The sequence below is a fragment of the Perissodus microlepis genome, chromosome 20 (genome assembly GCF_051167445.1).
Source record: "Perissodus microlepis isolate ML-2025 ecotype Zambia chromosome 20, ASM5116744v1, whole genome shotgun sequence".
Taxonomy (NCBI): domain Eukaryota; kingdom Metazoa; phylum Chordata; class Actinopteri; order Cichliformes; family Cichlidae; genus Perissodus; species Perissodus microlepis.
The window spans coordinates 29,879,902-29,907,840 of record NC_140480.1 but is presented as its reverse complement, the minus strand read 5'-3'; the positions used below and the strand labels follow the sequence as shown (position 1 = coordinate 29,907,840).

At 38.8% G+C, this 27,939-nt stretch overlaps 1 protein-coding gene across 3 annotated transcripts in view; it reads right to left on the bottom strand.

Moving 5' to 3' along the window:
* Positions 1 to 4,920: 4,920 nt before the first annotated feature.
* Positions 4,921 to 27,939, bottom strand: part of LOC146364845 (uncharacterized) — a 49,910-nt gene continuing 26,891 nt past the window's right edge. For 2 of the 3 annotated variants that reach the window (XM_084916127.1, XM_084916126.1), the window contains exons 12-17: positions 23,490 to 23,642; positions 19,206 to 19,335; positions 19,054 to 19,086; positions 18,517 to 18,614; positions 15,513 to 15,596; positions 4,921 to 5,352 (exon numbers count right to left, since the gene is read on the bottom strand). In XM_084916127.1, the coding sequence (XP_084772253.1) occupies positions 5,251 to 5,352; positions 15,513 to 15,596; positions 18,517 to 18,614; positions 19,054 to 19,086; positions 19,206 to 19,335; positions 23,490 to 23,642 (600 nt within the window). In that variant the 3' untranslated portion in view covers positions 4,921 to 5,250. Of the gene's footprint in view, positions 5,353 to 5,446; positions 15,597 to 18,516; positions 18,615 to 19,053; positions 19,087 to 19,205; positions 19,336 to 23,489; positions 23,643 to 27,939 lie in introns of those variants that run through there. The other variant, XM_084916125.1, reaches the window with a different exon arrangement.

The window sequence follows — 27,939 nt, the reverse complement described above, 5'->3', positions numbered from 1 at the left end:
GCAATTGTTTCCTTTTTAACAAATGCTGTCTATAGGGGACTTAAATTGTTACATTATCAGACATGGAAAAATAAATTTAAAAAAAAGTCCCACCAGTGGGTCTTTAAAAATGTCTCTAAGGAACTTAATTAGTCGTCAAAAGGAGTGAATGTACTCTGAATTTAAGCTACTGTATTGACACTTCTGAACAGCCCTGTCGCACACAAGGAACCACTTTGTTACTCTTCAGAAAAGTTCATGTTCATTTGTCATTGCATATAATATAAAACTAATTAAGCATAAATATGCCACTTTTCAAAGTAATAAAATAGAGAGCAGGCCAGAGGCGATCAGGGATCTGAGCTGTCAGTCACTAACAGAGGCCGCCTGGGTCTGTCAGCAATCTTTTAACATTTGTCTAAGGATATTTTTCTGGGGTTGTATCAACAATTTAGGAGTATATGTCTCCAAATCAATATCAGCCAGACACACTATTCAGTGCTCTTTTGAGTCTTGAACCTTGTAAACTTAAAGGGTAGCAGCGAAATGTCTTCAGATTCTCCTTCGTGGAGAAATGGGATGCTATTATCAACCTGGATTTTCAGGTGTGTGGAGTTTTTTTAACATGCAGAAAAAAACAACAACTCTCAAACCACTTATTTTTATCAAAGTGTGATTAAATGCACGGCATGTATCTCTCGATCATTAGCAGGCATTTGTTTAGGCCGTGTGACTCAAGAGTGCCTGCCTCGTGTGCTTTCATTGGACACAACAATTTTTGTGTAAAAATAACTTTGATTAGCAGCGATGCCTGCTGCTTAATCATTATAAAAACCCAACCCTATAATCGTAGTTTTTGTCCCTCTTAGTGCAGAACAAGAACCTTTTAACACCACAGTGAAATTATTGTTATTACCATTTGCACAGAGCTAGTTTCTGTGTTTTTTTTAATGTTCACCTTTCTTTCAGGTGTATTTAGGTAGCAGAAATTCTTTAAAAAACTATATTGCACTTAGCTGTTAAAGCCCCATCATGTTGGATGTGTGTGTGTTATGACTTACAGAGTAAATGCTTAAAGGGTTTGAGTGTAATAAGAAAACAAGTAAATAATCCAACAAACAAACTAAATGCCATTGCACAATAGAAGTCTATGACAAAATGACCCTGCTTCTCACTTTGTGACAACAGTAAGGTTTCTCTAATAGGTTCACATTGTCAATCACTGGTTTGAAGTCTTATTGAAGTCCACAAGATTTCATTGCTGAAAGACCGACAATAATTCAGGCTAAACTTTAGGTATACTTTGTGAGTGTTCAGCTCAGAGTGTCCAGAGGCGTAAAATAATGACGATTTGTCAAGTCCCACGGCGTTTCTGAGGAACACAAAAGGTGGACGCGGCCGCATTCTTATGCTACGCGTCGGGTTATGGATGAAATCCAGTAGAATGACGCTCCCATGGTAATTCACGTGTATTCCAGCCCTAACTCTAACCTTATCCCTAACCTTAACCAGCACTTTAATGACGTTAGATAGTGTTTGCATGTTTCCTCATTTTTCTGATCTCGTAATATAGGGATGTGTTGGGTCCCCGGAAGCGTAATATATCGACGATTTGTCACCTAGCATAAAATTTTATGCTTTGGTAGTGAGAACGTGTTGGAGTGTCTACTATATGCCAACACAGAGTCTCTCAGTTTCTTAGAACCACCTTTTCTATGAGCTTTAAAAAAAAAAATGTTTGTGCTTTCATAAACCATGACTCAGAACAGGAAGTCTTAATCTATCCACTGGCAGCACTGGAAGCCCAAACATTGGCCACAATCCCCAGGGGCTAAGTTCTCGGGCAAAAGGGGATGGGTTATCAGATTAGTATGCCAGCAGACAGTTTTTAATCTCTTGATAAGAAAGGCTTGCACATAATCATAGCTTCCACCCTGATCTAAAACACACCTGTACTCTCCCTTGTTACTCTGATCTCACACATCTCATTTTCCTCGCAATGTAAGCCCTTAAAACCTGTGGAGATAATTCTCAGAAGGTTTCTGATATAAGTGACACGTTTCACATTAGAAAGTCATTTGATCCAGTATTAACATAAAGTATTGATTAATGCAGCTTTAAAGTTTTAGGCAGGTACACAGAAGCCGCCGAGATGTGACCCTGAACAAGTTTACTTTTGGTCCAATGCGAATTTGTTTTATTCCCTCTGCTGCCAATTAAACAGGCGGCGTACTCAGACTCAACTTTCCCAAAATAGAACTGCGGTCCAACATGGCACCACAAAACAAATTTTCACAGCATGTGCCTCTGCTAACATTTTAAATGGATTTACACCATGTCACCGCAGTGCACAAACACGGAGGAAGTCACCGTGATCCAGTGGACAAACCTCTGTAACAATGCCTCCTCCTGTGGAAACAGTCAGAGGAGAGAAAGTAGGTCTGAGGGATTCAAGCAGTACAAATTACGGAGTCTGAAACAAATGTGAAGCTTTGTTTTCTGAAGGAAAACTGTTGCCAAATTGTTTGTTGTTGCAGCAGCAACAACAAAATGAATAATGAACACCTTCACACGGGCGCTGCTCTGGCTGTTAATGAACTTTCTCCACAGGAGTTCATAGGTGAAGAGTGCCTCGCTTAAACCAGGATTTAAGACTTATATATATTGTAAACAGAATTTAGTTCTACAGCGCTGTGCAAAAGTCTTGAGCCACCTCATTTCTTTATACTTTGCTAAGAAAATGGGAAATAGGCCCGTGATTTAGGAAAACATGCGCAATCATCCGTGTAAATATAGTGTGTAAGGTAAGAACAGAGATTGATTGAAAGTCAATATTTGGTATGACGACATTTATTCTTCAACATAGCCTGAACTCATTTAAACAAGCATTCTTTTAGTCTTCAGGAATAGTTATTCAAAGCTCTTATTTGGGTGTTGGCTGCTTTTGTTTTGTTCTCTGTCAAGATGATTCCACAGGTTTTGTTTTGGCGAGGTCAATACATGACTGATAGTGTGTAAGCTTTTCTGTCCATGTATGTTTTCACTGTACTGGCTGTGTATTTAAGATCATTTGGATCATCTGGGACTCTCCACAATTTGACCCTAGAACTGAAGAAGCTTCTCGGATGAGAGGTGGAACGTCTTCTAGCTACTTAAAGAAGTCCAGATGCTTTTCTTTCCAAGCTCCTTAGACTACAGTAACCTGGATGACTGAGAACCTTAACAGACGTTTAAGATCATTGTTATGCTGAAAAATTAAGCTATTGTGACACTTCCCCTCAGCCTTTTCTCCCTGTTTCCCTTCTTTAAAAATGGCTTCTTGAAAGCCACCCTTTCCACTGACACAGTTTCTGATGAGGCTTCATTAGACAGTAGATGGATTGTCAGATTTTTCATGTTTCTTAAAAACATTATTTTCCATAGACAGTTATTTTAGGTCTGACTACTACTACTACTTTTGTCCTTCACTTGTCCAGATTCCTTCATTTCTTTAAACACATGAGGTACACCACATTGAAATATAATTCAACTAAAGAAATGGGAAGAAACCGTGTGTTAAATGAGTTCTTTGCTAAGTTGTTTATTTTGTAGACATAACACTCATTCATCCTTTGACTTGGGTGTCTTTTTTATGCTTGAATGATTCGTAGATGTGTTAAGTGGCTTAACAAACAAACAAAAAAGGATTCCTCTGAAAATTGTCAGATACAAGGAATGCACCAAACTGAGGGAAAAAGCAGCCACTGTCCAAAGAAAAACTTTGAAAGACCTTCAGAAAGCCTGGAGAGCTATTGCTCAAGACCACTTTTAAAAAGATCCAAGAAAACCTGCTTCCTTGGAAGCAAAATATGAAGAAAACATAGGTGGCTCAAGAGTTTTGCACATTACTGTATCTTAGATGTCACACGGCTGAAGGGAATAATAGTTGGGAAAAAATGTCCAATCATTTACATTGCAGTTAGGATTTTTTTTGCACAGCCTTTTAAATCCCAGAACCCAAACTCAGGTTAAACGTCTGTTAAATGAATGAAAGCTGCAGAAGCACAAGGTTATAACAAGGGTAGAAAAAAATATATAGTTATTATATTTATCTTTTAGTTTTTAGAACTAAAACTAATTCAGAGCAACAAAATAGAAGGCCACATAATCTGAAATAACTTTTAGTATTGATTTTTTTCTATATGCTAAATGTTATAAGATTTATCACTTTTTGATTTCAAATGCAATACAAGAGCATGATGTGAAGAGCACAAAAACACAAAAGCCAGTTACAATTCTGTATGAAAAAAAAGCTGCATGAAGTAAATATTTTATAAAGCCATTTTGTATGTTTCCTGCTAATGAATCACCCGTTTCTACAGATACAGTTTTAATTAAAATAATTGGTTTCTCCTTTTAGAACGGAAAAATATGCAACTTTTCCATCTCAGCGAGGGGTCTTCTTCATTATGCCACCACCGTTCACAGTTATGGGTATAAACAGTGTTTTTTTCTGTTAACTGATTAAAATGTCAAACACACAAAGGCACATCAATCAGTTCCAACTGGCAATAAGAAGACCTTTCTTCTGTTTGAAAGCGAAATGTATGTTGCTGATCATGTTTTTAGGGTTTTTTTTTCACATAGCAGATGTGAATCACAGCCAGCCTTGGAGTTTCTAACAGAGAACCAGAACAGGCAATGTCCCCGACCAAAGAACAACCGAATGTTCAAAATAATCACACACCCAAAGAATGCCCACCTCCGCTGGCCTCTGATGAGTTGTTTTTAGGGGGTGGGGGTTTGTGCTTCTGCCAGCAAAGAGAGCTGTGAGTTTTCACAGCACACTTCAGCATCTGGGTGTTGGCTCCAACCAAGGGCTTTTACATCCTTCATTACTGATTTGTCTCAAAATAAATGTCAGTAAACACAAATCAAACCAATCTATGATATGATACGATGTGACATAAATCAGTTTGTATTCACAAAATTGATTTCCGTGACATAGTCAGTCTGTCAGGCTGTCCAGGGATAGGATTTGCTACAATGAATGCATTGTCCATTATCTAATAAAATATCTGTACAACTCAGGAAATATATATATATTTTTTTTTTAAAAAACTAAATCAAACCATCAGTTTGAAAAAACTAATTAAGTTACACTGTGTCATATAGTTCTGTACCTCAAACTTCTATAATTGTCACAACAAAGATGGATCAGTTTCATTTAGTAAGCAACACTGCAGTCTCTGCCCTCACTAATGTAAGTACTCTGTGCAATAACTCTATAACTCATACAGCTTCAGCATGTGCCCTTTTGAAGTCATGCACAAACTGACAAAGCAAGCCAAAGAGCTCCTGAGAGTCTTGATCCGCCGGTTCTCCGAATTTCACCTATGCAGAAGAGAAAAAAAGGTTTACTGATTTACAAATAAATAAATAAATAAATAAATAAATAAATAAATAAAATTAAAATAATGTGGCAGCAGTTACATTTTCCATGACCACAGGGCTTGTAAAAAAATTGTTTTACAATTAACAACTGCAATCACTTTCATTTGTGAAGTGGTGCCTGGCCCGCGCATGTTCTTCTTAACAATAGTCTTTTGATTTAATTAGCTCATATGCTGCCTCAGCATGCATCCCAATCCTTGAGTGCCCTTATACAATGATGCAGACATGTACTGCCAAATTAATAGGTAGACCTAGGTGGTTAAAAGGGTCACTGGCTTACTAATGTTAGTCATTCTGAAGCCAAAGTTTATTACAAAGGGTCACAGTGGTTAAACGTACTAATTTGCTGACTGCATGCTGTTGACTGTGCAGGTTAAAGTTCAGACTAAAGCCATATGCTGTTACTCTTTCCTGGTATTATTTTTGTTATGTTTTACAAATGTGTAATTTCTCTAATGAAATTAACCATAAGCTTACTTACAAGCAAATATTATGTACTATAAATCTTATAACGCACACCAAACAGCTGACTTGAACACACACAGGATGTGCTCACTAATAATATGAAACAGCCTTCAGCACAGTTGGGCTTCATCTTAATTGAATTTGTTCCTTTACATCTTGCTCTTGTAAAGACGTTACAAATTATTAAGTATTAGACATGCTGCGCCGGAAGGCGAGTTTCTTACCTTTTTTAATGATCAAGTCTTTTCAGTTTTTGTGCTAAGCTGTCAGAAATGACTAAAGCCCCAGTCATGCAGTCTTAGAGACTGGCCAGCAATCCCATAGCAACCACTGGTCCCAAGGGAAAATTGCGTGTTCCCTGAACACTTGGCAGAACTGGCCACTTGCAATCAGTAGGTAAAACTGGTGGCAATGAGGTATACCATGCTACACAGAACCCCCTTCAATTAATACCCGATTGCCACAGTTTCCTTGCATTTGCATGGAAGACAAATACTATTCACCGAGCAGTATTGAAACTGTGTATCCAAGTTTGTCTTCAAAGTAAAAGTCGCACCTTTTGAAACCTTGTCTTTTACTTTAAAGGCAAATACTACTAGTCTTTGTTTCAGCACTTTCCTTGTGACTGTGTACCGCCATATTTAGAGGTTGCCACTGGGTCACTGACCATTCACTAAGACTGTGTATATGAGAACTAACCTGGCATTTGACTCTATTGCTATACCTCATGTCAGCAAAAAACTAAATAAATATACTTCCAAAAATATCACATTTCAAGCTGCTGAAGCAAAGCTGCATATCTCTGCGTGTAAAAATCTCACTCAGCCTAATAAAAAGCGAGCTTGCCGTTGTTATCACTTATTTACTGCAGTTGGAATATCATACAATTTGCCACAGTTAGCTAGCTCACGCTTTCACAATGCGATTGGCATCATTTTATGCTTCACACTTATTCACAGCTGTGTGGCTATCAGCCGACTCAGTCATTAATATTCACCCAGATGTACAACATGTACATTAGAGCTGACACTAATGACTTTAGCTCTGCTAATGCACTAACGCCAGCCCTTGTTTTTGTAGCTCCCTGTAGCATCCCATCTTTAGTTGCTTATAGTATCTGCTATTTTGTTGGTACTGTAGATTTAATGACAATGTAAAAATGTAATGTTCATGTTTGTATTTATGTAGATGGGGAATTAGGTTTCCCAGCAGAAACCTTGTTGCTGCTGAGATTAGTTGGGAGCTTCATGAAGGAGGACCTCGGACTAAAATAAGAAAATTCCCATGGCAAATATATCCAAAGATCTACATTTAAAGACATAGAGTATTTGTAGTGGCTGCTGTTTCGGAATAAAAATGAAGGAGGACATTTCTTATGGAATTGTTTTAAAAATCATGTAAAAATGTACCCAGAATTACACTGGCGCTGTAATACAAGCCTTGCTCTTCCAAATACTTAAAGCGTAACAGCTGACAGTCAGTGTATTTGTATTACTGTGTGCTTTCAGTTCGTAGAAACAGTTACACAGGTGTAAGATTCAGCAAAGTCCCCAGCAGCAAAAGGAAGATGTTAGCTAATGGTTAACACTGTTCTCACCATGAAATATTACACTCAGATGTGCAGATTAGTCTATTTGCATACTTTTATCCTCACACTTTTCACTGTCTGCCAGGGATGCTCAAAATTATGTATAACTGGAGCAAAAGACTTTCTTTTACCTGGTAAAGTGTAGAAGTTTAATCCTCTCAACAGTGTTTTAGCTGATTCGCTTCCTTGTCTTTTGTGCATGTTGAACATTTATGAGTATTTTCACAAATACATGCTGGGCCCAATAAAATCAATTTACTAACCCATATGGATAAATATGTCATCCACCCATTCACACACACATTCACACACTGGTGATGGCAAGCTACATTGTAGCCACAGCCACCCTGGGGCACACTGACAGAGGCGAGGCTGCCGGACACTGGCGCCACCGGGCCCTCTGACCACCACCAGTAGGCAACGGGTGAAGTGTCTTGCCCAAGGACACAACGACCGAGACTGTCCGAGCTGGGGCTCGAACCGGCAACCGATTACAAGGCGAACTTCCAACTCTTGAGCCACGATCGCCCCATTGTAAATTGTATACTACTGAACTATCCTTATATAAAAATATCAACGTACCTAAAGTATGCCTGCTGTTGATTTTATTAATACAAATGAAGTTACAAAACCAGACCCAGGAATGTTCATTACACACCCGACAGGCGGGTCTTGGATAATGTTTAACCTGTAGGTCTGAGCTGTGCTCGAAGAAGCAATATTAAAACTTTTTATCTGCAGGAGCTGAGGTGGAATTGATTTTCTTATATCATGTCTCACTGACATGGTGGATTAAACATGTGCATTGTATGAAAAGAGGCTGGTAATGTGAAACAGCTGATAGAGTCTAGTCTTCATGTTTTTATTTTTGCTTTTATGTATTAGAAAAATTGGAGTGCATGTTTTATATTATATAAAATGTCTCCTTTTATTTAGTACTTGAAGGGGTTTTAAAAACATGCTTCCAGTGTCTGGGGACATCCGCAAATCAACTGCCCCAAAATTTTATGAGCTGCTTCTATGTTTAATACATTTGCATGTTGGCTATTTCAGGGCATCATTGTGAATTCCCTCCTTCCGCCCCCTTGACAAGATGTGACTAAATATGACACCTTTTCCCCAACCTGCTGCTCCCTTGCACTACGCCACAGCCCAGTCAGTCTTAATCATTTTTCCAGCCCTCCTGAAGGGGTTTATTGTACTTTCAGGAAGTTTCAGAGGCACAGTCTTAGTACTCAGTAAAATGATCCAGCATGGATGGGACACAAGTGGGGCAAGTGTCTACAGACTGTCCTGTGTTAATCCTCAAATGACATTGGTCTTTTCTTTTTGTTTTTGTAAGAAAAAGGATGCTTGATTGCTCTGTGGTCTTGTATTTAAAGAAGACTACGAGAATAGCCTGAGAATGGTTCAACAAAAAACATTTCAAATATAAGGTATATGAAAAGCACCACCATTTAAAAACCACTGAGAGGTAAAGTGAATAACATTAACGATCTTATAACTATAGCACCTGTCACAGGTTGGGATATACATATATATATATATATTATGTAGAAAGTGACCAGTCAGTTATTAAAGGTGGAAGAAAGAGAAATGGGTTTGCAATATGATCTAAGTGACTTTAGCAAGTGAAATTATTTCTTAGATTTCTTGTTTTTTGTGTTTCTTGGTCTCTTTATCCTTCTGTCAGTTTCACATCTTTCTTTTGCTCAGTTTTTTTGGCACACCTTCATCCAGTCCAGTCATCTATCACCCCAGTTCATCCACTATTTCCTATTGTCAGAAAATCTTAGTGCTTTAGTGCTTAGCACTAGTACAAGTTTTCCCCTGTTCTCTGTATTTTGTTGTTTCTTTTTTTCATGAATTTATCTTTTTCTTGCCTCCTGCCAGTTTTGTTCACCTATTCAACTGCCAACACATGTGAAATATAATTTTTTTGTATACTGTATTACGGTAATCCTACTTACTGAGCTATCTCCTCCCCTCCCCTTATAAGAAAATTAAGTACTAATAAAGGACCAGAGAGCTAAAAGGCTGGTCCAGTCCACCACTGGTCCACCACAAAACAGCTGCTGTGGCACAAATTTCTGAAAATTCTAATTCTGCCAATGATTGAAAGATGTTACAACATACAGTCTATCACAGCCTGCTTTGTATGGGCTTCCAATGCCACAGGCTGATTGAAAGTTCCCATGCTGATCCCTGTCCACTAGAGAAAGCACCTATGGTAAGAGGGCACATCAGCAGAGGCAGTGTGACACTCTGGGAGTGTTCTGCTGGGAATCGTTGCATTCATGTGGAAGATAGTTTCCCAAATGCCATATTTTTTGCAGATCACAGTCTTTCATGTAGAATCTACTGATAACATCTTTGTTCCTGATACCACAAGTTGCATTGCAAGATCTTGTAGAACCCATAGTTTGACAAGTCATTTGTCTTTTATCCTGTCTTCTTTCTCTCACCCCAGCCAATGGCAGGAGATGGCTGCCCCTCCCTGAGCCTGGTTCTGCTGAAGGTTTATTCCTGTTAAAAGGGAGTTTTTCCTTCCCACTGTTGCCATATTGCTTGCTCATAGGGGGTCATATGATCGTTGTCTTGAGGTGACTGATGTTGTGATTTGGCACTGTATAAATAAAACTAAATTGAATTGAATTTTGAAAGTCCAGGGAAAACTACAGCATATGAGGAAGAGTTTATTTATCTGCAATAAAGTAGCAAGCTTTTGAGGGTGTACTTCACCTCTCACCCTAAATTGGAGAGATGGACGGACAGGTGGATAAATGGATTGACAGATGTAGCTTATTCTTAACAACAAGCTTCCAAACTTTGATCAAACATTTAGGGATGATGCTACATTTAAGCAGCACTGCCTGATGATTAAAATATAACTCCCTGCCTGAAGGGGACAATGCAGTTAAAGGTCAGCTAGTTAAACTTTAAAAAGGCCACAGCCGATTCACCACCAGAACATTTTTAATAATAGTGGAAGAGTGATTTATGTTAAGAATAAGGTATAATATTGTCTTAGGATAATATTGAGGTAAATTAGGATTTATTGTTCAAGGATGTTCATTTAAAATGTTCCTCATTTAGAAAAATATGCTTATTTGCTTTCTTGCTGAGGTTTAGATGATACTGATATGATTCTAATATCTGCACATTAAATGAAAAGCTGCAGCTGGGGTTACATCAGTATGTAAGAGGTGTTTCTCAATTTCTACATGAGCTTATGTATAAATTAGAAATGCATGATATGCATTTTGCATTCTTCACAAGTTTAGTCAACTTTTTGCACTTTTGATCCAGCTACATTGTCTGCTCCACTGAAAGCATATCTACCACATGAAGTCTTGCCTTCCATTGACCTGCTTACCTGCCCAAATTAGACGCTAACCTCCCTGACAGGAAGCGGCAAGCCTCTGTGGAAAAACTGGCTCATTGGTTTTTAAACTTCGTTGTGGGATTACATTAACTGGAAAAATCCATTGGACCTTATCACATTGATTAAGTGATCATGACCAGAGCCTTTACAAACTAGAGGCTGTGAGAGCAAATCAACTGCAGCTGGTGTGAGCATCAACAGTTAGCTCTCTTAAGGCAGAGACACACCGGAGATTGATTTTTCAGTCATCCATGTTCGTGCAGCTTACAAAAAAGATACATGGCTTGTTTAGACAGCTGGATTGATTAAAACAGTTTTTTTCCTCCACATAAGCACAATCAAATCAAAAAATTTTACAGGTTTTATGTAACCTGATCTGTGGATATTGGCTCATTCTTTCCCATTGTTAAATTCAAAAGCTGAATTCCTCACTGTGATGACATTGAAGCAAAGCAGCCGCATGCTTAACTTGAAACCATTGGTTTCCAAACGTGATCAAACAAAATGAAACAAATAAACATTTTTAAAAATCATCAATAAATAATGTATTCGTGCTACTCCGCTATTCTTCCCCCCCAATTCAGTATGTTTGTCCACCTAGAGTTGTTAATTTGGTACAAAGTAGGTAGAAATTTAAATTTTTAAATTGTGTTTTCATCAATTCCAGTTCAGGTAACTACTATTTTAGGCCACTGACCTTCAAAAAGGTAAATTACCTACTTTACATGTTGAGCCATCTTGAATAGCCAGCTTCTTGTGGCCATGGGTGAGATTTGGACAAGAAGAACTGACTTACTACTACTACAACCCTGAACTGAGCAGAACACATAGCAGCTTCTTAGTAATCTTAAGCTGTGTCCAAATTCCTTGGCCACCTCGTACTTCCAGCCTTTTCGGTCTTCGGAGGACCCGGCCCACGTAGACCACAACGTCCGGGTCCTCCGAAGACCGAGAAGGCTGGAAGTGTGAGGCTGTGAAATTGGGGGGTCTAGCCTTCAGGTCTGTGTCACCAGCTGTCTTGGTGGACTTTAATAAACTCAGTCGTTTGCTCCTTGCTATCTAAAATATAGCAGAACATTGGCGTAAATTCTCTACCACCCCCCACTTCTGTTTAATCAGTTTTCTGTTTGACGTTTATTCAGCTGTAATCTCAGCCAAACCATTTTTTTCTTACAAACAAATAAAACACTGAAAAAACCAAACAATAACATTTTTAAGTTATCTAAGTGACTTATATATCATGTTTAACCTGAGTAGCAAAAGACCGCGGGAGTTTTGAAAATGATGTGATCTCACCGTCTCTTGTGAGCCTTGAACCCTGGCTAGCTGTCGAGCTGTTGGGTAACAGACAGCTCCGAAAACGTTGGAGAACTTTTTCAAATATGTGATATCTTGATAAACCCGAGCAGATATTTGAAGTTTACACAGCTACATTCTTACCTGAAAATATGTTAAGTTTATTTTGTGACCCAGAAAGATTAATAAGAGTAATATTAAAACTAAGTAGCTGCCGCCATTGTTAGAAACTGGAATTGGCTGGGCCGCGCTATGAATTCTGGGATATGGTGGGCCACAAAGGATACACCCGACCCATCCTTTAAATCTGGGGTAAAGGAGGAAGCATTTGTCAGCCGCGTTTGGAGGATTCTTTGAATTTGGACAGCCTTTGTTGCATCGCTGTGACGAATCGGCCTACAAACGGGCCTCCGAAGGATGCAGCCTTTGAATTTGGACACAGCTTTAGGCTCCAAAAGGTGACCTCTCTTTGAGCATACATAATTCGAAACAAGTAGACTTGAAGTCAAGTCTACTTGAATATTATATTATATTGAATATTATATTGAAAAAATATTGAAAAAATTATATTTTCTTACCAGAGTTGAAGGCTGCCCTAGAAATTGCTACGATCTTGAATTTTCAATTGAGATTTTTTAAAAGGGTACTCAAAAAAGAGCATTTGTGCCAATTGTGGTATTTGTATCAGGTTGTAAAAGATTTCCCTGTAATGTTAAGCTAACTGCTGCCCTGCAGGGTCTTCACTGTGCTTTGCTCTTATATAAAAGTGTGCTAGTATTTGCATCCTCACACACACGGAGCGGAGCATACAAAAGACATGACATGATATTAATCAAGTTGACAGCAACTTGTTACAGTAATTACAAAAAGAAATTCCTGCCAGGTGTTAACCCTGATGTAATATAATGAAAGACAGAGAGCAGCCAATTGGCAAAGCCAAGTGCCTTTCAATATTTGCCTACTCACTGACCACTGTTTGCAGTCAGACTACTGCAAATGATTTGCTACCTCTCCTTCTGCTGCTAACTGTTCACACAATACAACATAGAATTGAAAAAGTATAGATCCATCTACTTATTTTCTCTGATCTGGTGATACTGGGGCGACCATGGTTCAGGGGGTTGAGAAGCTCATCTGTAACCGGAAGGTTGCCGGTTTGATCCCCAGGTCTCTCTGTCTTGGTTGTTGTGTCCTTGGGCAAGACACTTTACCCTACCGCCTACTGGTGTTGGCCAGAGGGGCCGATGGCGCGATATGGCTTCTGTCATTCTGTCCCAGGGCAGCTGTGGCTACAACTGTGGTTTGCCTGCACCAGTGTGTGAACGTGAGAGTGAACGAGTAGTGGAATTGTAAAGCGCTTTGGGTGCCTAGAAAAGTGCTATATAAATGCAATCCATTATTATAAATACTGGATTATTGCAGTGTTTTATGCTGTAAGTATCTTCAAAACCTGCACAACAAAGGTGCTGCTTTCACTGTCCAGCCTGTTCAGACACTGCGTTAGTGATCACAGCATAACGGCTGTTTGACAAATGTGAGGACTCAGAAGGAAAATGAAGGAGAAACAATATCTGCCTGGCTGGAGTTTCAAAGAGTTTGTGCCAGACAAAATCAGCCAGACTCAACGGCTTCAGCCAGACGAGTTGTTTGTGAGTCCAAACTTTGTGCTAAGCTACATCAACAAATTGCTGTCTGTTGCTTCATATTTACCATACAACAACATGAACGTGGTATTGGTCTTCTCATCTTGCTCTGGCAAGGACGCAGCAACGTGTTAAACCACTCCTTTACATGTAAAACACACTAAATCAGAGGTCTCCAACCTTTTTTGCGCCACGGACCGGTTTATGCCCGACAATATTTTCATGGACCGGCCTTTAAGGTGTCGCGGATAAATACAACAAAATAAAACTAGTACCGGTACCGAAAAAAAGAAAATTTATTCATAACACACGTGAAAAGACCGAGGAAAACCGAGTAAACGATAAAAACGATAACAAAATAACGCTGAAAACCGATAAAAACCCTGAAAACTGTACATTTCACACCTGAGCCTCAACTCTCGCGGCCCGGTACCAAACGACTCATGGACCGGTACCGGTCCGAGGCCCGGGGGTTGGGGACCGCTGCACTAAATGATCCCTTGTTTCCATCTCTTATAAAAATCTACACCAAACACAAAGGAATCGATGCAGATGATTATTTTAAAGGATTTAGAGGAATGCTGAATGGTACCTTTGTTTACTTGTGAACAAATATTTTGAGTGCACAGGAATCTAATTGTTTCTCTAGTATAACAAAATTTCCTACCGGGCCTAAAGCTCACAGCTCATGCCGTCATATCTCAGCTCTCAAATACAGAAGGAAGGGTAAGTGGACTCTATGATGATGGATTGTCCATAGAGATATGAGAAAGGTGAGAAAATAGGCACTGCTTTTGTATTGATTGTTTTTGGTGGGTGACTCCTTAAAAAAAGACATAGCCCCTGTTAAGATGTCAAAAGTGGGATTGAGCTCTGAAAACCTAATTTAACCAGGCTAGTAAGCAAAGAAAAGGTTCTCTTTTATGGACAATGTGATGAAAGAATACACAGGGACCAGTGCTTCCACTAAATCTGATGATATGTGTGACAGAGGTGTTCGCTTTATGGTCGATCTCACGATGCGACCAGAGCTTTTAAGGCAGGTGCATTTCTCATTAAAGAACATCACCGTTTCCAGAGTCCAGTCCACACATAAGAGCCCTTAAATCATAAAAGGTTCACGTACGAATGGATGTATTGTACATTCAGATATAAATGACATGTCATCAAAATACAAAGAGTCACGAAGCAGTATGAAGCTCAAAAACTATGTTTAATTTATGGTACGCCCCTTAAGGGCTAACAAATGCCTCAAAAAAAAAACTACATGAGAATCCCACCAGGGGTGCTCCAACATCTCGTCATTTTTCATCATTTGTAGAGCATCCTAAATCAACGTGACATTGCACATTAAGGGTCGGGATGAACTTGTCTTTCACACTTTCTGCCTGCAGGAAACCAATGTTCACTAATCCTCCTGAAATTATCCAATGAAGGAGGTATAACACTCCAAAACAGCAAATCAGCTGTGGTGGGTTTTAAACGACGTTAAGATCATTGGTATAAGGTATAAATCACATACATTATATGTGCTTGTGGAAGCCCTCAAGGACACGCTGTGCAAACAAAGTAACCTTGTGGATTCTTGAAATAATGTACTCTCCCAGTGTAGCATGGGGAAGATGAGATGACAAATAATTGAAGAGGGCCATCTAGACATTACTGGGACAGGGGACCATCTGTCTTTAATGCTGAGATATTGAAATAATAATTCAAGGATTACCAGTATGTCAGAGTAGAGTTTCTTCATCTCCTCGCATGTCTTCGTCAGGGCCGAAAGATCTGCCTTATATTTCTCAATCGCCATCTAGGATATAAGGAAAAGCACAAGAACTTCCTGGTAAGTTTGTCAGTCTTCACGTTAACCATTTAATTAGAAATATTCTGCTTATAAAAGGAGGAAACTAAAGATCTGCTACCTGGATTTTTTTAAGGATAATTGTACTGTTAATCAATGGCATATAGGTACATAATATATAAAAATAGATGAGTTGATTCATTAAAGGTGGATTTCCTTGTCTTTATTCATGGACCTCACTACAGTCAGAGTTAAAAAATTAATCTTTATGTCATGATAATCCTCAGTGTAGCCCCTTAATTTGAAGAGCAGACGAGTGAGACTTCTGTAGTCACAGCCAAGTCGAGAACAGAAAAACTGGCTCTACCATTGTAACAGCGCGTATATATGTGCATGAATGACAGAGCATTAGGAAAAGCATAAGAGGCTGGCTTTAAAGAGACACATTTAGGGTGTCCAGGTGTCCCACTTTATGTGCGACTGCACACCAGCACATGGCAAGATGCAAAAGTCTGTTTTCTATTCACTGGCTGTGAAGAAAGTATGCTGTCATTATGGGTCAAGTGCAGCTTAACCTGCCACATCCTTTCGCTGTCAACATTAAGTCTCAATAAGGTAACATGTTATGCAGATTTCAGTGGAATGTGATGGAAACTACCGCAAATAAGGAATGCAGCGAAATAAAATCTGGGAAAATACTTTGGTAAGTGCAGAAGGCAATTTACAGAGATATTTTTTCCTTTTTTTGCCAGAGTTGTTTATAACTTTTGCATGGCAGAAGAATGTGACTTACAGGTCAAAATCCAGGCGGCTCAAAATGAGATGTGCACGTATATGGATCCATCCCCTCTTAAACTCAAAGATTAGATTAGACAGAACCGGAGCTGAAATAGCTCCGGTTCTGTCTAGTAACTGTCAACAGTTTTGACAGTTAGTGGAACAGAAAACGAATGAAACAGACGAATGTAAGAGGACTATCCAGGTTTGCTGAGAAAGTGACATTCAAATAAAAACATGTTCTTCAAGTCCTAAAGGCCAAAATTGTAAACTGCATAATGGTCTTTATTTTACTGCATCTCAGCATTAGTGATGTGTCCTGTATTGTCCCACACAAACATATTTAAGCCATTTCCACAAATGCACTACAGCCCTGAACCTTTAGACACTGGCCAAATGTGGTGCATGTGTCAGTGTAAATATCCCACATGGACAGATGGGGCTTTAAGCTGCCAGTTCTCTGGTTCAAAGCCTGTGTGATTTCTGCATGTGCTGATGTGAGAACAGCACAGATATTAGTTAAGTGGATTCAGAGCTGGTGAATGAGTGTCCCATGTACTGCCTCTTGTGCGCTTTACTCAGGCAGCACCCTCTTCTAAACAAACAGAGTATTTCCAGCAGGGAGAACATGGCTGGTGCAAACTGTCTCCTGCTGTGGTCTACATGTGAGAAAGGACTGGTTTCATTTGTTCATGTGAAAAACAGCTTTCCTTTGTGAGGATCTAGTCACTCCATGCACGTTTGAGTTTCCAACCTGGAGTTGGAACTACTGTCTTCGTAGTCTTTATAACTTCGATTGCAATAATTATATTAATTTTAAAAATGCTTTTAAATATGGTCAATCTTTTAATTTTGGTTTATTTTCTGAAGAACCACATTTGTAAGGAAACGGTGGACTTAAAATGTATATAAAATGTTACTACCTGATTTAATTTAATGATAAATTTAACCTGAGGAGAAAAACAGTAATTTTTACCAGAAACATTGACTGAGGGAGAAAATTGAAATGAAAAGATAATAACATTGCTTTAGCAGAGCAGTGAACAGAAATTTAACAACATGTTATTGTTTGCAAAAGCTTACAACTCGGTTTTCGTCAGGGTCTTGCTGTGTATTTTTCTAACTTATAATGTTTGACAGAAGGTCAAGTCCACTGCGACATGATTGAAGCACCCAGCAATACTTAGATTTTTTTTTTTTATCCATTTGCAGAAATGATTCAGTCAGAACTGTTGAAAAGTTTTCCTAAACATCTCCCACACTTTTCTCAACCCATTCTGATGACATTATGCAAATGAATTATTTTCTCACATAAAGCCTTCTTCTTGTAGGATGAACACACACATTTATGCAGGCGTCTTCTCTTCCATCACTGCTCCAACCTCAGCAGCAAAGCTAAATAAGTAAAAAGACTTTCGTTTGAGCTGCATTGTTTGCCTGATATGAAAAATCCTCATTGGGTGGTTTTAGTTACGTCCTTAGCCTTTGTAAATACCCCGGTAAGCTGAATAATTATGATGTCGCCAAAGTTTGTGTTACTGCAAACAGTTTGCAGTCGGCTTACTAAATATTTTCTAAATGTTTACTAAATTTTGAAGGTCAAGAACAATTTATGTCTGAAATTTCACGTATAAGCAGTTTGCCATGATAATGGGACATACGAGGCATTTACACACATGACCTGTAGGCTGGAACCAGCCCGTGAAAGGATCTGAGCTGGGCTATAGGATGGCTTTGCAAGATTAAGAAACAAAACTGACAGGAGGCGCATAATCATTTTTACTTTTGACTATATTGTGCAGCAGATAGCCTTGGATTGCAAGTCAACAATAGATCATGTCATGAGAAAGTTCGTCCAAAATGATCAATTTCACCCGAGCCTTACATCTGATTCACAGATTTCTTACTGCTAAAAGAAATATCCATCCCTGCAAAACCACAAAAAGTAAGATAATAAGCCAGCAAACTTGAGTAGAGTCGAGCTAAACTTTGTTTTCTTTGCAGAATTGAACTCTGCTTCTTTACAATAACAGAAAGTTGATTTTTTTTTAGTTTTGTTTGGACGATATGTGGCCTAAAATTTTAAATGACTGACAGCCGTATTTTAAATGATTATTTAATCTTTATGTATGCAAAATGTTTTCTACTTTACCTTCAGGTCTTTGAAGAAGTTTGGATTCTGAGCTGCTATATTTTTCTTCTTGGACATTTTTCTATACTGAGTGATTTTCTTTAGTTCATTCTTCAGGACTGAAGAAAAGAAACACACACACACACACACACACACACACACACACACACACACACACACACACACACGTACGTCTTGGTTACCGTCCATGATATTTGAGCACTGAAGTAAATAGCTGCTTTAAATCAGGTGCTGTCTCCTGTGTGATCTTGTGGAGTGCAGTATTTGTGGCTTGTGGCAAGTTTTTGTAAGTCATCATATAGACAATATATTGGATTGAGACCTTACACTCCCTAGACAATGAGATCATGGCGTTTCAACAAAGTATACTGAAGCTACAATCACAGAAGATGGAGTAAATGTTACGATCACACTTCCTCACAAATAACTTTGTTGGCACAAAAAAGGAGGGTCAGTATTACAGCAATCTCAGCAAATTTAACAGTCTTTGGACACAGTAGTAAAATGTGACACAGTAGTAAAATGTGATCTACTCACCATCTACTTCTGCGGTCAAGCCTTTGATGGAAGCTATCCAAGAAAGGGGGCAGTGAAACACAGAGAAAATACACGTTTCATTTAACAGACCTCAACTAAAAAGTGCCACGCAGATTTCTTTCAGGTTTGATCAAATCTTGTCTAGCAAATACCTCCAGGGACAGTTTCAAATTCTGCCAACTCCTGGGGAAAAGTGGCCAAGCACGGTTCATGCAACATAATCTGCTCCACAAGGGCATGAAGCAAGGTGAACTTCTTGTCTGTCCCACGGAGCTGGACGAGCTAGGGAAGGAGAAAACACAAATTGAGAAAGGGAAGGTGGCCTGAACATAGCTGTGTCCCCTTGCCATGCAACACACTGATTCCAACATAAAGGACAACATGTACGTATGTTCTTTATATCCATGCCTGTGTGTGCTGATGCAAACACGCAGCTTTGTTACTCTAGGTCAAATGAAGAATTAGAGGATAATGCATAAAGTGTGTTTACACCCATGGGAGGTTTGTGAATTTACAGTCATTTCCCAAGGACACTTCTGGCTGTTTTAACATGTCTCTATACATACATTTGATCCACTTTTATCTGAAACTGTTTCAAGGTTATAATAATACACGACTGCAAGTAACAAAAATAAATAAATAAAAAGCTTTTTCAGTCATTTGTTCAACAAAAATGTCAATACATGTAATATTCTTCTGTGGAAAAGTAGGTGCCCCTTTGGCCTCAGAAGGAGAGCATTAACAGAAATAACCTCTTGTGAGCAGTTTGCAGGCTTGTTCACCAGCCTTTGTTATCTAATTCTGAAATTTCTGACGACTCCTCCATGCTGACTTTATTCTGTTGCATGATGTTTGAGATGTTTTATCTTGCACGTACTGGGTGTTTCAAATTCCCCCACAACTTTTCAGTGGATTTCAGATCTGGGCTTTTTTTTCTAAGCAATTACACAACCCTCAGTTTCTTCTTTTTGAACCATTCCTAGGTGGATTTATTAGTGTGTTTTTGATCTCTTAAATTCTTGTTAAAAGCTCCACTTTGACTCTTGGTCAGATGGCCTCAGATTATCCTTGGGTTCCCTTTGATATGATGCAGAGTTGTATCAATAACTGCAAGCTGCCCAGTCACGGACACAGTGAAATAACCCCAGTACGTAGTGTTTCCACCACCATCACTCACACTTGGTGTGATATTTCTGTGAAAACCTGTGTTTATTCTGCCCAAAGCATGTCTGCAATCCTATCTTTTATTTGTCTGTCCAGATCACATTATTCCAAAAGGCCCAGGGCCAGATGCATAAAACACTGTGTTGATTCAGGGTTAAAACGTAGCACAAAGGCAGACACATGTATATTACAATATCTCTGTCTGATTTATAAAGCTGTGCAAATTCAATAATAGCAAGGATGCAGACAAGCCTATTTTACACTTTAACCATGGATATATGTAGACACTACGTCATCCATTGGATATAAAAACACCCATTTTTAGAATGTTGTAAAGTAAACAAAGGATTTACAGCAAATGTGAAAATGAAGGAAGGAAATATGTTTGCAGGTCTTGGAAATACGACTAACATCTTTATAAGATTGGAGCAACAGTAACACACCAGCAACACCAGAGCAGCATTTCTTGCATGTGACAATCAAGCAGAGCTATTTATAGCACCAACATTCAAATTAATATTGCAAGCCCTAATAAAATTTGGAACACAGCTGGTTACAGTTGGCTACTTTGTGGTTACAGTGGCAGACTGTGTATCTGTAAAGAGAAAACTACAACTACAACTACAAAGTTTAATTCTGCCTGTCAACCTTATTTCTTATTTTCATTTCACGATATCAGTCTTGCTTCCCCCCCAAAAAAATCGTGTGGCTAAAATATCTGTGTGGTGTCCATATTTTCACAAAATATTATTCCTTTATTCCTGTTTGTGTTTATTCATCCAATTGCAGGTCTTTGTATCTTCATTGCCAAACTGTAGCTTCACTTTTTTTTTCCAGGCACATCTCCATTGTAAGTCAAAGTTGTGCATTCTCTAGGATATAGGGATTTTTAATATAGAACATATGTACTCAGACGCCTGAATTAATTATATAAAATCTTTTACCTTGGTGTAACTTTCCTCTTACGATGCCATTTCAAACTCTGTTATGAAATACCTGTTTTAACAGGTTGTCACTTCTGTTTATGGGAATTAATTTGAATGGAGTTTAATAGTAGTAGTATGAATGAGGCTTACTAGCTATCTGTGACTACTTTGAAATTGTGCTGTTGGTATGAAATGGTAATGATGACTCTCGGATTTAAGCTACGCTACATTTGATGGTGCCGCATAATTGAAATTCAAGAACGACCTCTCTTATCCTGTGAAAGCTGCTCCCAGTGATTTTTTTTCTATTTAGGTTATGATGTTTACCAATTTAAGGCCAAGGCCAGCCTCTGAGGACTGCGTATACAAGACATGCACAAAGTATTGATGCTCACAAGTAAAAGAAAAAAGAACCAAAAAAAGATCTGAGATAACCTCGATGCATTTTTCTTGGAGGCAGTCAGCCATTAATTTGAAGAGAGTCTGTCTGAAACAGCAACAGTTTACTTTTCTCAATTAGACCTGGAAACACCTCTGAGGCAACACAAGGCCTCGGCTTCATTAAATGGAGCAGAGGACGTTTTACTTCTGTGCCAAGAGCATTGCCCCTTAAACATTCCCAGCAGAGAGACATAAACACAAAAGAGTGATTCAAACTAAATTTAAAAAAACACAAAGACAGTGTCGCAAACCCTAGACAAAAGCTGTGCATTCATCAGTTTAATCAACCTTAGAGGAATCATTTTGGAAAACAAACTTATTTGCTGTCTTTCCTGTGTTAGATGAAAAGATTGATGCCTTTCGCTAATCCGTCTGTTTATAGTTTAAAGCCACAGACAGTGAATATAAGATACAGGAACCAACATGGCACATGCTGGCTTGGAAAGTACTGCTTTAAAGCCTTGAGTGCTGCATTTTGGTTGTTGTCACTTTAGTTTTTATGAACCAAATGTAACTCTTTTTGAAGATAGTGTCAGGTGATTAGCCTATGCTAGTGCTCAAAAGCATGGTTCGCAAATGTATTCACTGTGATCCCATTGAAGCGGGATGCTAAAAATGAAAAGTGATAAACAGGCTTAAAACAGAACATACTTACCATTTGCCTTTTATATACTGTCCACTAGCAGCCGACAGCTGATACACTAGTCTGACATGATGAATCATATTTCTAACCATCAAATAAATAATTAAGTTTTGGAGGCAGGTTTGGACAAAGCTAGTAAGGCTGTTTCTACCATTTGATAAGGCCTCGGTCACGCAGGTCTAGACACTGGTCAGCAACCCCCCCCCTCCCCGGCAATCTTTAGTTGCTGGGGAAAAGTATTCCCCAGCTCGTTGGCAAGTAGTTGGAGAGTGTTTGCATACAAGCCATCATCTTCAGTGCCAACTGCTGGGGTTCACAGCAATCTCCTAGTGACTAGACTGTTCATTAGGATATTTTTGATATATTTTTCATGTGTTAATAGACCTCTCTGCTGAATCACACTTGATATTAATCTCTGGCTCTCTTCTACAGCATGTCCTTCATCCTGTCTTCTTTCTCTCACCCTCACTGGTCGCAGCAGGCCGCCCCTCCCTGAGCCTGGTTCTGCTGGAGGTTTCTTCCTGTTAAAAGGGAGTTTTTCCTTCCCACTGTCGCCAAAGTGCTTGCTCATAGGGGGTCATGTGATTGTTGGGGTTTTTTTTCTCTGTATGTATTATTGTAGGGTCTACCTTACAATATAAAGCGCCTTGTTGTCGTTGTGACTGTTGTTGTGATTTGGCGCTATATAAATAAAAATGAAGTGAATTGAATTGAATTTTGATGCAGTACCATACACTTCTTTGCAATCAATTTCACACTAGGAACTCCCAACAATATTCAGCAACCACCTACCAAATAGTCAAGGAATACTGTACACAGTTTCCCCCAATGATCAGCGGTTACCGGATTGTCACCGGCCAGTGACAGTTTAGGCCTGTGTGACTGAGGCCTGAGCTAACCAGCTCCTGCCATCTATTTACCATATACATGTGATATCCAGTAAATTGTAGTTTTGATATTGTCATTTGAGTCTCTACATTTTTTTTCAAGCCTTTTCATCCTGCTCCACTTCTTTTCATTTCTAAGACACTGAGCCACTAAAGGTGATATTTTGTGCAAAGTTTCATTCCTCCTGCGAAGCCATTCATCGACACAGTCACACAACTGTTAGAGTGAATATGTTCAAAGACCTGAGTAATCCAGAGCGACTGAGAGAAAAACTGAAAGATGCACAGAAGCCCTGCTGTGTATGTCAATGAGTAGTCTTATTAGCTCTGTACTGCAACTCAATCAAAGGTCAGGCAACAGTGGTGGACTCGTACTTTAGTTAAGGAGGAGAGGCGGAATCCCTTGGCCTTTTCCTTCCCGGCATTCTCATTGAGGTAATTGCCAATGGCGAGGAGGTACTCCAGCACGGAAACAAATGACCTGCAGTTGTACAGCTGCGTGCACATTCTGATCTTCTGGTTAATCAGCTGGAAGACAAACACAAGGGCACAGAGCAAAGTCATTTGTTCTGAAATCCACCCATATACAGGCTCTCACGTTCATTTTGCCACACAACAATAATGCAAAGTGGAATAAGGCCGAAGCTTGTTTAGAGGCTCTCTGTACTGACAAGGAGTCGAAAAAAACAACTCCAGGCTTTACGATTTTATATTCTAAACATAAACAGCCATCTCACTACACCTCATTTGACCTCATAAAATGAATAATCAGGACCTGGTTGTTTGGCAAGATTATTATTTGGTATGCAATTGTGTCAAGTACAAATATCCCCCTAGTATATCACACAATTTCTGTGTCTATCTCTAAACAGATCCCGTTGAATATGCATTCATATTGAGAAAAAATTAAAGTGGAATTTAAGGTTTTGCCAGTGATGTATTAGAGGGAAAAAAGGAGCTGATGCTTTGGGAATTATAGTCCTTGACAAAGAGTTAGCTTCTCTAAATAAGCCCATGCCAGCCAACAACATCCCCCACCATATGCTCCTGTTTTAAGAATAACTTCCCAAAATCTACCAGTGGGACAACCTCAGTTACAAGAGAAAAGAGCGCAGAAAGCAGATATCCAGATACAGAACATATTATATAAACCTTCTCTGCACAGGACCATCTGTAACATGGAAAACTATTGTAGCTCCATGGCATAAAGACCAACTCATAGTGCACTGTAACCTGTTTTAAGAAGATCCTCTGATTTGATATACACTATTTCTATTTACTATATTATTAATGTCAGTTAAAGATCTGAGATATTGATCTGGTTGGTTACGTAGCAGAGGGTACATCAATCCATTCAAATGGGACAAGCTTTGCTGTATCTCATAGCACAGTGTCAAGAACATTAAGGAGCTGGAAAAAGGTTGTAGAAGGCCCTTAACCCATCAGAAGGACCTGTATATGCCCCTTTGTGCAAGGAGGAACAGGTTGAGCACTGCCAGAGCCTTAGAAAATGACCTCCAGAAGGCCGCTGTTGTCTCTGACCAAACAATCAGAAACAGGCTTCATGGGGGTGGCCTGAGAGCCCAGCATCTTCTTGTGAGCCCTGTGCTCAATGCCCAGATCTGTAGAGCCCAGATGCCTTTTGCCATAGAATTTCAGAATTGTAGAATTGACAGGTCCACATCTGGCACAATGTGGCAGACATGAAAGGGTGCGGAGAAGCTGTGGAGAATGCTATGCTGCTTGTAATATCATTCAGCAAGTCTGGTTTGGTGGTGGGTTGGTGATGGTCAGGGAAGGCATATCCACAGAGGGACACACGGACCTCTACAGGCGAAGTAACCCAGAGTCCTGGGTTTCTCTTGGTGCACAATAATAGTTGGTGAAAATATGCAGGCAGTTTCTGGAGGATGAAGGAAGTGATACCACTGGCTGTCCCCAATGCTCACCTGAATAATAATAATAATAATAATAATAATAATAATAATAATAATAATAATAATAATAATAATAATAATAAATCCAACAGAACACCTCTGGTTCAACTTAAGCCGCCAGGTTTCTGATCAGAGTGATGCCCCGGTCAAGGTCTAAGAGGAGATGCCCCAGGACATCATCCATCGTCTCATTAGAAGTATGTCTTAATGTTGTCAGACAAGCGTGAGGGCCGTACAAAATACTGAATATTATTGTGAGCTGCTGCAAAGAAATTTCAGCAAAACGGACAAGCCTGCCCATCCTTTTCTAACACATTACCCAGTTCATACCAGTATAGATATCCAGTATGGTATTTTTTCCATTGAGATTTGATGTGTTTTCAATGTGTTACTTTAATTTTTTTGAGCAGTTTGATGTTCACTTTAAAGCCAGAAAAAAATAATTTTTTAAAAAACATAGCCATGATATCACTGACAGAAGTGTTCATGAAAGTTGACATAAGAGTTGTTTACTTTTTAAAAGGAAAAAAAATGATTGTTTTCTCATGTATTGTTTTCTTCTTTCTCTACAATTTGTGATCAAATAATGTAGCAAACAGCAGTGAGTGGAGGCTAGCCCCGCTGCATACTGTCTCCTTCATTGTGTGGGAGGTGGATGCTTCCCATTGAAAAGCTAAGGGAAGCAGCTGTGTGCTGTTATCTATTGGAGGTGGGGAAGTTAACTTCAAGTGCATTTTCCAAATCAACAACTTCTCATCCTTGAAAAGTAATGTAAAACCAGAAAATACAGTTTGAAAATGAAATTACTACAGCATAAATCTCACATTTAGAGTATCCTCATAAGTTGCTAGACATTTACACTTTTTTAACTCTGTACATCACCACAAGGGATTTTAAATCAAGCAATCGAGATGTGATGTGCAAAGTGCAGACTTTCAACTTTAATTCGAGAAGTTTAACAAAAACATTGCATCACTTCACATTGAATCACAACCCTTTTTATTCATAGTCTCCTATTTTCAGTGGCTCAAAGATAATTAGACAAATGAAAGTCATTTTAAATATATATACATTTTAAATAAATGGATTAAAATCCTTTGCAGTTAATCACTGCCTGAAGTGACATTACCAAAAGCAGTGTCTCTTGAGATACTCACTTCAGCTACCTTAAGTTGCTGCATGCTTGTGGGTCTCTCTACCTTCAGTTTTGTATTTAATAATTGTAAAGCATGCTCTATTGGGTTAAGATCAAGTGAACAACTTAGTCATCCAAGAATATTCCCTTTCTTTTCCTTGAGAAACACTTGAGTTGCTTTTGTAGCACGCTTTGGGTCATTATCCATTTGCATTGTGAAGTGCTATCCACTCTTATTATAGCCCAGTACATCCTGTTACTTCTAGCAGCAGTCTCACCATCATTAAACACTAGTAGCCTGGTTTCCCTCACAGTCTTACATACCCATGCTGTTAACATTGCCTCTTCCATGTTTAACAGATAATGTGATATACTTCATATCATCATCTGTTTCTTTCTTCTTATCATACTGATACAATTTATTAATCTTGTTTCACTTTTCCAAAGACTTTTTCCCCAACCAAGCAGGCTCTTTAACATGTTTTCTGGCAAAGTCTAATCTGGCCTTTCGGTTCTTGAGTAGGGATGGAAACTGATAAGAATTTAGCCATTCCGATTCCATTATCGATATCACTTATCGATTCGATAACCAATTTTAAATCTCTTATCGATTGTCATTGGGTTCTCATTGAGAGTCACCACCATCGCTAAGCAGGAATAAAGAAATTACACTCATGCAGATTAATTGCATGCTGTGGGTCAAATGTTTGTGCGTGTTTGTTCAGGTATTTCCCCTTTTTGCTGTTATCACTGTTGGAGTTGCTACTCAAAAAAGTCATTATTACACATATTACCTGAACACTTCCCTTAAAAGTAAAGCAGTACATAACTTAATTTCTTCTGCAAAAAGTAATTTGTTATATTTCTTGTTACATTGCTTTCATGTTACTCTGTAATATCTGAAACACACTGCTTCATAATCACCATTTAACAATATAAACCTGAGGTTCTGAAAATGTTAGACTGTGTATAAAAATGGCTTTAATTCCTAAACAGTTAATGCAGTGCTTTTGTTAAACCCCTTGAATTAAAGCTGCAAGCCTGCACTTCAGTCACATCTTGATTGCTTGATTTAAAATCCACTGTAGTGGTGCACAGAAGAAAAACTACAGAAACTATGTAAATGTCCAAAACTTTATCGACCTAACTGTGTGCGGCTTGTCCAGATATGTTTTCTAATATATGTTCTTTATTTCATTTGGATGCTGCAAGCTATAATAGGCTCACTGCTGGGTCCAAAAGCAAGGAGGCCAAGAACACCCACTGGTAATTGAAAACCGCAGTTACAAAGAGAAGACAATTAGCCCAACCTGAACTCAAAGAAAAAAAACAGAGCCGAGCCTCCCAGATTGTCTCTGTTTTTTCCCTGCATTTTCTGAGGAGAAAAGATGACTTATTATACTTTTCTGTGCTTTTTTATTTACCATTGTTACAATGGTGAATGTCCACGTTAAACCTGGCCAAAGTTTCATATAATTGGATCAATGTATTTACAACTAATCCCTTTGAACCAATGCTCCAGGAGATGTATGTTGTTAAAAAGGGGTATGCCAAATATGGCTATGGCAGGCACAGAAGCCCCGCCCACCTACTGAAGAAACCTGGCTTATAGGGACAGTAGCCTTAAAGGGGGAAGAACTAGAGTGGTCTGAAGAGCTTTGGTATAAGATAATAAGGATTATTTTTAGTTGTCAATCATTTAAAGTCTAGTAGAATCCAACAATAAAAACATTGAGTTAAAATTAGAATAATA